The 10912-nt window shown below is 38.8% G+C and overlaps 1 protein-coding gene and 1 pseudogene across 1 annotated transcript; both read left to right on the forward strand.

Annotated features, from left to right (window-relative positions):
• Positions 1–4209: 4209 nt before the first annotated feature.
• Positions 4210–5268, forward strand: LOC113098049 (olfactory receptor class A-like protein 1). Its single transcript, XM_026263020.1, has one exon. It carries the CDS (start codon positions 4281–4283, stop codon positions 5235–5237), a length of 957 nt encoding a protein of 318 aa, XP_026118805.1. The 5' UTR covers positions 4210–4280; the 3' UTR covers positions 5238–5268.
• Positions 5269–6727: 1459 nt separating this feature from the next.
• On the forward strand, positions 6728–9136 carry LOC113098048 (transforming protein RhoA-like; annotated as a pseudogene).
• Positions 9137–10912: the final 1776 nt, after the last annotated feature.

Consider the following 10912-nt stretch of genomic DNA (forward strand, 5'->3'; position numbering starts at 1 on the left):
TGGTTACCATGGTTTAACTACAGTAACCATGGTTTTTTGGTTTTATTTGTAGTAAAACCATGGTTAATTTTCGTAAGGGGTTACCTTGCAGAGTGTAAAGAGGTCAGACTTGTGTTTCCTAGAAAATACCATGTATTTAGTTTTCTTATCATTCAGGACTAATTTTAAAGAAAATAGGTTACGTTGAACTAATTCAAATGCTTTCTGCAACTTTAAAATGCAATTGTCAATAGAAGATGCAAAACAGTAAATAATGGTATCGTCGGCATATAAATGAATACTTGCGTCTGATAGATTATCACCAAGATTGTTAATATATAATGTAAACAACAGGGGACCCAAAATGGACCCCTGTGGCACACCAGATTCAATGGTGAGCTTATCAGAAAGAGACCCCTTAATTTGCACTCTTTGACACCTATTCTTTAAATAGTTCCTAATCCAACCTAATGCGGTATCAGAAAGACCAATACAATGTAAACGCGACAAAAGAATACCACGATTGACCGTATCAAAAGCTTTGGTCAAATCAATAAACATTGCAGCACAAGATCTTCCAGTATCTAGGGCGCAGGTAATGTCATTTAAAACTTTCATAGTAGCAGTTACTGTACTATGATTTTTTCTGAAACCGGACTGAAACCTAGATAAAATGCTATTGTTAATTAAAAAATCCTTTAGCTGTTCGGTAACAATAGATTCAAAAATTTTAGCCACAGCTGATAGCTTCGAAATCGGTCTATAATTATTTAAAATGGTTGGATCACCACCTTTCAACAGGGGTACAACCAAAGCAGATTTCCAAACATCAGGAATAATATTCTGTTCCAACGATAAATTAAAAATATAAGCTAATGGGCCAGCAATGATCTCGGCAGCTAATTTAAAAAAATATGGCTCAATTTCATCAGGCCCTGCAGACTTCTTGATGTCTAAATTTATTAGACCTTTTAAAACCTCACTTCTTGAAATTGGAGAAAAATTAAAGGTCGGACTATCTTCTCTCAGAAAAGATGGATTTGGTATAACGCTCATAGGGATTTCTTTGAAAATAGAACTTGAAGAAATAAAGTGCTTATTAAAAATATTTACCATATCCGTCTTATTATTAATGAGACTATCTTTTACTAAAATTTGGTTAGGAAAATCATTTGATAACATGGAGGGAGAAAGTGATTTGATGGTTTTCCAAAATTTTATAGGATTATTCAGATTTTGTGAGGTTTCTTTTAGATAATAGTCAGATTTATATCTGCGTACAAGAGCTGTGCATTTGTTTCTCAATACTCTAAATGCTACCCAGTCTCTTTCTGTATCTGAATTCCTCGCAATGGCCCAAGCCAAATTTCTTTGATGAAGGAGTTCAGATAATTGATTTGAAAACCATGGATTTTCGCGGCCTTTTACTCTAAAAATCCTAACAGGTGCATGTCTATTCACAATCTTCAAGAATAAAGTGTGAAAATACTGCCATGCAATGGACACATCAGGTAATAAAAACAGTCTGTCCCAGTCAGATGTAAACAACTCATGCAGAAACCCCTGAATATCAAACAATTTAAAGTTCCTTTTTTTAATAATTCTAGGTTTTACTTTGGGAATTTTACAATTTCTTATAACCACTATACTGCAATGATCACTGACATCATAAGGGAAAACCCCTGAATAGGTGTATTTATGGGGTTTATTTGTTAGTATAAGATCTAATAAAGTGGACTTGCTTGAGTTCTTATGATTTGGCCGTGTTGGTGAATCAATGAGTTGAGTAAAGTTCACAGAATCACAATATGCTTTAAACTGATCTGAATTTGAGGTCAGCCAGTTCCAATTCAAGTCACCCAATAATAAAAGATCTTTAGAAAGTAGGTCAGTTAGGACAGCTGACAGTGAGGTGAGAGCATCACTGATAGCTGCTGGTGGTCTATAACAACCTACTATACATAGATGACAGTCCTTTCCATATTCCAGGTCGATAGCCAATAAGTCAAACTGTTTAGGGAGAGAGACTGATTTAAGAACAGTTGCATGATAGTTTGATTTAATATACATTGCAACTCCACCCCATTTACTTTTACGATCAACCCGAAACACATTATACCCTTCTAAAGCTATATCATGGCTTGAGATTGATTTTTTAAGCCACGTCTCAGAGATAACCAAAACATCTGCTTTAGTCGTCTTGGCCCATATTTGTACTTGATCTAATTTTGGCAACAGGCTACGAACATTTAGATGTACAATGCCAAGGCCTGTTCTATTTGAAAAATCTAAAGGAGTTAAAACAACTCCCACTGGACCAGGATTTGAATTAATACCGGCCAACAAAAGCAGCAACATTATCAGATATCGCTGCCTTACATTTTTTGATGTTGTACTACATTGATCATTTCGAGAGACCGATAGAGAGATCTTAGGGATGAGAGTAAAGATGAGTGAGTTCTTTGTCCTTGTGTCCATTAACACGGAATTACTAACAGACCGGAATATAAAAATAATGTCTGTACATTTGGATGGAAGAAGCATATGGAGACGCGACAAATGAATCGCTTTTTCTTCCGTTTTTGTTGGTAAGTCCCATAGTCCAAGCATGAAGATAACCGTGCAGAAAAGCAACACCTTCATATTACCAGTGTTTGAAACCAAAATCTTTCAGACTAAATCCGAGACAAATTAAACTCGTTCGGACAGCTCCACGACCCCGACAAAAGGGCAAGGAGCAGAGCGATAATGTAGAAGATATGAGTCTTGTTTACGGGCAATCAGCAGCTGAAGAGTTTAAGGCAAGAAACATCACCGACCTTAACTGGCCTAATCCCCACCGCCAAGATGATCTATGAATCCGGGGGTTCTTCAAGTAGATGCCGTGCTTTTCCGTGCTGTTGTTTAACGCCGATGCTTTCCAAAGCAACAACGTGGTGATGAGATGTCGAGCCAGAATTGTGCAACAGGTAAGCACGCTTCACCCAGCGCAAAACCTGACAGCCAACTGTCCGATTCACTGTCGTTTAACGCAAACGCTTCCCAAAGCGAAAGCGAGGTGGGTGCAACCCGAAGTGGAGTAACGTTAACAAGTAAGCACGCTTCACCCAACACAAAGCAGATTGTAGGTAGCTCAAAGTCCGTTACAACAAATCTAACTTAATCCAGACTCAGTTCGAAAAAGAGCCCAGATTTTAAACGCCTTCTTGGAATAAAACTCTCAACATGTAAACTAATCAAAAGAAGTCTATAAATCAACAGATCAGACAAGACAAACACAGTACTGCCATCTTGGATTCCATGTACTACATGTCATCAAATGTAAGCACTTGAGAAACAAAACTGTTTCTCAATATTGTCTCACTGTCTCTCATTTCCATCTCTGATCAAGTCTCTATTTCTCTGAACAAATTTAGGACTTAAGGACTGTATTGTGAGTCATTCAGATTAAAATCAATAAATGCAAAATAAATCTTAATGTTTGAGCTTATTGGTTGACTTAATATGAAACCATGGATGGGTTTGAGCTTCTGACTCTGTCATTCAATTAGTCGTGATTTATGAAATTGAGAAATTAGAGCGTGCATCAAATGATGGCACATGTTGACTAGAGGAAACTGTGTAGTTCAAGTATCAACACGGTTCTGTTGACGTGTGTGTCTGGCCCGAGGGAATCCTGGGTCACTGATATCACATACATGAAGAACTCATTAACACCACATCAGAAAACAGACCAGCCCAGACCTGCTGTAAAGCGTCCGCTCGTCCCAGACCTCCTCATTACAGACTGTGTTTGCAAAGATTTAATTATCTAACGCTCCTAATGTTTTCTAATTCTCTCATGAGGGACACCATTAGTGGAAAATTAACAGCTGCTCTCACAAACGAAAAACCTTTGATTTTTTTTTTGCTTCAGAAAAAGTGTTAGTTGATTAAAAATTAAAATAGATAGACCACATTTACCACTCATCAGAAATATAAACATGAACACAATGAGAATCGCAAACATGGACAGAAACAGAAGAAAAACAGAGAAGAATATTCAATTGTGAAAAATTTAAGCAAAATCTAAATCATCCACTGAGTGGAATGTCTTCTGTTTTCTCAGCTTGCCATTGAAACACTAGCTCTTTTAGTCATGGAGTAATTAAGATGCCCCTCAGGTGGACACTTTGGTCTCCTTTGTGTCTTCTTGTGGGTTTTCGGGTCCCTATCAGCTACCACGGGGGCATTAGAGGCTTTATATTCAGACATGGACTTCAGAAAGCCCTTCAAACAGAGCATTCACACTCAATCTCTAAATGGATCTATGCGTCACCATCAAAGGGGTCTCGTTCCTGCTGCAGGCGGGTCTGGGGATCCTGGCCAACACGCTGGTCCTGCTGGCCTATGTCCACATCATGCTGACCGACGCTCAGCTGCAGCCCGTGGACTCCATCCTGTGCCACCTGGCCTTCGCCGACCTGCTGCTGCTGCTGACCCGCTGCGTCCCACAGACCATGACCGTCTTCGGCATGAAGAACCTGCTGGACGACGCCGGCTGCAAGGTGGTCATCTACATCTACCGCATCGCCCGAGCGCTGTCCGTCTGCATCACCTGCATGCTGAGCGTCTTCCAGGCGGTGACCGTGGCGCCGGCGGCCGGGACGCTCCTGTCGGGGTTGAAGCTCCGGCTCCCACGGCTGGTCATCCCCACCTTTGTCGCGCTGTGGTTCATCAACATGGCCGTCTGCATCGCCGCCCCGTTCTTCTCCGTCGCCCCTCGTAACGGCACAGTCCCGCCGTTCACCCTCAACCTGGGCTTCTGCCACGTGGACTTCAGGGATAACCTGTCCTACGTGATTAACGGGGTGGCCGTGACGGTGCGTGACTTTGTGTTCGTGGGCATGATGCTGGGCTCCAGCGGCTACATCCTGGTCCTCCTTCACCGGCACGGCAGGAAGGTGCGGGGCATCCGGCGCTCACAGGGTGCCACGATGGAAACGCGGGCGGCCAAGACGGTGGTGATGCTGGTGGTCCTGTACGCTGTGTTTTTCGGGATCGACAACATCATCTGGATCTACATGCTGACAGTGCCGCAGGTGCCTCCGGTGGTGGCTGACATGAGGGTGTTCTTCTCCTCGTGCTACGCCTCGCTCAGCCCGTTCCTCATCATCTCGTCTAATAAGAAGGTCAAAGCCAGGATGGTGTGTGCGACCTCGTCAGACCAGGAGCGGCAAGCAGAGGATAGCAAGGACTCAAAAGCTGCCAAAAACTGAGCTTAACAAAGATTTGTAGTTTTGCAGTAGAGTCACAAATATGTGTCCTTGGAGCACAAAAGCAGTAATAAGTATCACAGGTATATTTGTAGCAATGGACAACAATATATTGTATGGGTCACAATTATACATTTCTCTTTTATGCCAAAAATCATTAGGATATTAAGTAAGGATCATGTTCCATGAAGATATTTTGTAAATTTCCTGCAATAAATATATCAAAACTTAATTTTTGATTAGTAATATGCATTGCTAAAAACTTAATTTGAACAACTTTAAAGATGATTTTCTCAATATTTAGATTTTTTTGCTCCCTCAGATTCCAGATTTTCAAATAGTTCTATCTCAGACAAATATTGTCCTCAGACACTTAAGACTGTTTTTATGGTCTAGAGCAGTGGTTCCTAACCACGTTCCTGGAGACCCTTAACACTGCATGTTTTCCATGTCACCTTAATCAAACACACCTGATTCAGATCACCAGCTCTTTAGTAGAGACTCCAAGACCTGAAATGAGTGTGTCAGACAAAGGAGAGATGCAATCTCATACTGGTGTGGAGGCCAATGAGATTGCAGATCTGACTGCAAAGAATGCACTGAAACTAAAGGATGAGGAAATAATGAAAGTCCCATTTGGTAAAAGTGAGGCCAAATCGTTAATTAAAACAAAAATAAGAGAATCATGGCAGAAAAAGTGGGACATGGATAGCAGAGGGCGATATTATTATAATATTCAGAAATCAATTAATGTCAAGATTTTTAAAGGAAAATGCAGAAAAGAAGAAGTGATTTTATCAAGATTAAGACTTGGACATACTGGTTTAAAATCAACCCTGTTTTTAATGGGAAAATGCATATCAGATAATTGTGATTATTGTAATTTTCCAGAAAATGTGGAACATATCATTATGAGGTGTAAAAAATATAATGCAGAAAGGAGGATCTTGCAAGATAAGATTTACAGGTTGGAGCAAGAATGGAGTTTGAAGGGGATTTTGGGGGCAGATGAGAAAATGTGGGAATGTAGCAAAGCTATCTTTAAGTTTCTTAAATATACAGGGTTAGAGCACAGCATATAGGGTGTTTCCACAAGTTTTTTTTTTTTTTTTTAATGCTAAGTACGTGAAGCCTTGAAGTTGCAAACCCCGGTACAGTAGGTGGCGGTATGCGCCTGAACAAGTTGGTTGCGACCCGCCAATAAAATGAGAGAGAGAGACAGAGAGGAGAAATGCAAAATTTGCTGTGTTGGGGAGCCTCCAGGAACGTGGTTGAGAACCATTGGTCTAGAGTAAGATATTATAAAGATATTATATTAAAATCTTTAAAAATTAGACACTGTATATAATATAACATAATATATGATATGATTAAGCCTGACCGTGTCTGCATTTGAGAGGCACCTAATAAATGAACTACTGGACAGAGAACTGGAGGACTCTTATTTTTGACGAGTTGTTGTTCAGTCGCCATCTTGGCTGGTTGTGTCTGGCTTCAGTCGCGCGCTGAACAGATACGGAAAACCTCGGTCCGAGATAAACTGACGGTGAGTTCGCATTTAATCTGGGTTTCTCTCGATTAAGCTTTTGGAAGATCAGCGACTGTAACTAAACTTCCCTTGACAGACAGAGTCTGTCGGGCTCTTTCAGTTTGGGGATTTTGATTTCTTTAGCGAGAGGAGTCGCTTCACTTCCGTTAGCCTGCTAACTGCTAACATGAGAATACATTCAGACTTTTAAAATCAGGATTGTTTTTATCTACAAAAGGAATAAACCTCTGAGTGTCGTGATGATCACTGACTTCACTCTTCTGCTGTAAAAGCGTCTGTATTTAAGTTTTAAAAAGAGCTTAAAGATGTTCATGTTATATGAAACTCTTTATTCGCGATTTAAAGTTTTGTATTACAGTTTTTTTAACGTTTCAGCATTTAGTATTTTGGGGTTTGAATGTAATGAAATCTAAATGATAAATAAAGTTTCACTGAACCCAGTGAAAATGAAGCTATTCTGAATTGAATCTCTGTAAGACTCTTTTACAATTCAGTGTTTTATTTAGCTTTGTAATCCGTTACTGTGAACACCGTTTACTTGTTTTATTCATGTTCTTTAATAGTTGATCATCTCTTAACTTTTATTATTATTATTGTTATTATTATTATTATTATTATTATTTAGAAACAATTCTTGAATTCGTGTTAATTATCTATTATTTGAAAACATGAATCTCATGAAAACAAGACTGGCACGTCATTTCATCCCAAATCTCTTAAAACGTAAATTTAGCATAATAATGATTGTATTTGACACCTAATGAAACTGTACTTTTAATTCATACTTTTGATGTTTGATTTAAGTGTCAAGATGAGATGAATATTAATGTTCTAAACTATACTTTATTCTGTGTGTATGTGTATATATATATATATTTTCACTGCTCAAGAGTTTGGGATCATCTGATGTGTAATGTGTTTTAAAGAAGTCTCTTCTAATTCAAGACTGCATTTATTTGATCAAACACATGGTAATTGTGAAATACTATTATGATGTGAAAATGTTTTTATATATATTAATAAATGTAATGTATTTCTGTGACGCTCCGCTGTATTTTCAGCATCATTCCTCCAGTCCCCAGTGTCACATGATCTTCAGAAATCAGAAGAATATGATGATTTATTATTAGAGCTGAAGCTGTTCTGCTGCTTCAGATTATTTAGGAAACTGTGATACTTTTTTTCAGGATTATTTGAGGAATAACATGTTTAAAAGAAGAGCATTTATTTTAAATAGAAATAATTTCTAGCAATATACACTACAGATTTATACTAATAATATATACTTTTATTTTTTTTAAGGAAATTAAACCTTTTCTTCAGCAAGGATGTTTTAAATTGATTTAGACCGTAAATACTTATATTAATATATAAGAAACCATATCAAAGAACTCTGAAAACTGATCACCGGTTCACAGAAATATCAGCAGCACAACAGCTTCAGCTCTGACAGTAAATCATCATATTATTCTGATTTCTGAAGATCATGTGACACTGAAGACTGGAGGAATGATGCTGAAAATACAGCGGAGCATCACAGAAATACATTACACTTTAACACAGATTCACACAGAAAACAATAAAATAAATAAAAATAATAATTTTGCAATATTACTGTATTGTTTTGGTCAAATAAATGCTTTCTTGATGAGCAGAAGAGACTTGTTTCAAACCGATTAAGATCTCCGTGTAGTTAAAGTCAGCATCTGTCCGGTCTGATCATGAGGTGAGAAGGTGTCAGGGGTTATTACGCTGTTGTCTGGTTCGGCGCAGGAATGGCGGCGATCCGTAAGAAGCTGGTGATCGTTGGAGACGGTGCGTGTGGGAAGACCTGTCTGCTCATCGTCTTCAGTAAAGACCAGTTCCCCGAGGTCTACGTGCCCACCGTCTTCGAGAACTACGTGGCCGACATCGAGGTGGACGGCAAGCAGGTGAGCAGCGAGCGCTTCGTGAGGCTGCGAGGTGTGCTAGCGCTGTGCTAACGCTAGCGTGTGTGTTCCAGGTGGAGCTAGCGCTGTGGGACACGGCGGGTCAGGAGGACTACGACCGTCTGCGACCGCTCTCGTACCCAGACACCGACGTCATCCTCATGTGCTTCTCCATCGACAGCCCCGACAGCCTGGGTGAGTCTCGTGCTAACACCGCGCTCATGCTAGCCTCACGCGCCACTGACCTCTGACCTCTCACCCCGCAGAGAACATTCCTGAGAAATGGACTCCGGAGGTCAAGCATTTCTGCCCCCAACGTTCCCATAATTCTGGTGGGCAACAAGAAGGACCTGCGCCACGACGAACACACGCGCCGCGAGCTCTTCAAGATGAAGCAGGTGTGCAGCTAGCACTAGCGCTTGTCCTCATTAGGTTTAACCAATACTTACTGGCCAGGATTTGCCATTTTCTCAGTATAGGCTAAACATGTGGGAAGTATTCTCAGTCTACAGATTCTCAAATAAACAAACCATAAATAACATCACACTTTATATCGGCTGGTGAAAAACATCTATTGGTTGACCACTAATGTTCCTGTGGGTCATTAAGAAATGAAATGCTTAAATGGAGTAGCGCAAGGCTTAATTTGAAGAGTTTGGCCGATGTATTAAACTCCAGATGTGCGGTTGTTTTGCATTCTGCAGGTTCACGACCTCTTACGATCTACTGATGAAATGATGCAAGTTTAAATGAGCAGCTGCTGTTGTAAATTATATGCTTTTCAAAATAAGAGTCTTCACTGTGTGTTAAGCTTGTTTTTAAAACAATTAAATGAGTGTTAATTAATAATAAGGTGGACAGATGAACCAAATCATTTATGGAATCAGAGCTGATTGTCTGCCCATATTTGGCAATTCCTAATTATTGGAATCAGCTGAAACCATCTGAGGTCAGAAAAGCGGAGCATTTCAAAATAAGAGTCTCTGTGATTTTTCAGGCTTGTGACTCGAGCCAAAAAACTCAGAAAGCATACTTTTATTAGTTGAAATAATTTAAACATTACCTGAAGTTAAATATAAACCTCATTTTTAGTTAGTTGCCACGGCAACATTTAATTCTACCCGATGTACTAAAATGACTAAAGCAGAAATAAAACAAAAACTAGATAAAAGTTTGTCAAGACAAACTTTAAGTTTGCTTGAGAAAGCCTGACCAGAAAGTTTAGAAAGTTTGAAAATGTGAAAAGTTTAAAAAGATTTAAAAGTTTAAGAAGTTTAAAAAAAGACCGAGATTAACATATTGCTAGCATTACAAGCAAGTGACTACCATGTCATTAGCATGATTAGCAAAGTTGCTAGCATGATTAGCAAGTTACTAGCATGTACTTAGCATTATTTTGATTCTATCATGATTAGCATGCGACTAGCATGATTTACCATGACTTAGCATGTTGCTAGCATGCGATATAGATTAGATAGAAATAGACAGATAGATAGATAGTTAGTTGAGTTTGAATGAGTTTAAATTGATTAGCATCGAAGCTTGATTGAGTCTAATGGGATTTGGAGCTTGGGTCATCTGAACATCCTGTCAATGAAAGTCTATGGGATTTTTAGGATTTTTAATCTTAATTTTTATGAAAGTCATAAGTCCAATCAGTTAGAAAAGATATAGCACACCGGCGAGTATAGGCTGAAGAGCTGGGCTGAGTTTGGAGTCTGTAGAGTTAAAGCTCTAGGAGGAGTAGCAGTTGCAAAATTTTTTGGTCAGAAGAAGAAGAAGAAGTTTAAATAGGATTTCAGTAAGTTGGCTTTCTCAAGCCAACTTAACTAGTAAAATTGACAACTTTAACTTGGAAGCAGAGAATTAAAAGAAATAAAAGCCAATTCAAAATATTAATAAAAACTATAATATAATCTCAGTGATGCTAAAATAACACTGGTTTATAGTTAAAAGTCCCATTTTGTGCAAGAGAATTATAATTAGTGTTTTGTTGACTACAGTATGTATATTTTACTAGTAAATCAAAAAAAAATGTAATTGCCCTTTTGTAAACATGAAAATTTTTCAGCAAAATCCGATATTGATTGATTTTGCATGTATTGGTATTTTAACGCGTTAGTGCATAAAGTGATTTCAGTGCATGTGTATGTACGAATGTTTGAGCGTCTCTTAACTTTTCTCGAGCTGGGTTAAGTGAA

This window comes from Carassius auratus, unplaced genomic scaffold (assembly GCF_003368295.1).
Source record: "Carassius auratus strain Wakin unplaced genomic scaffold, ASM336829v1 scaf_tig00216403, whole genome shotgun sequence".
Taxonomy (NCBI): domain Eukaryota; kingdom Metazoa; phylum Chordata; class Actinopteri; order Cypriniformes; family Cyprinidae; genus Carassius; species Carassius auratus.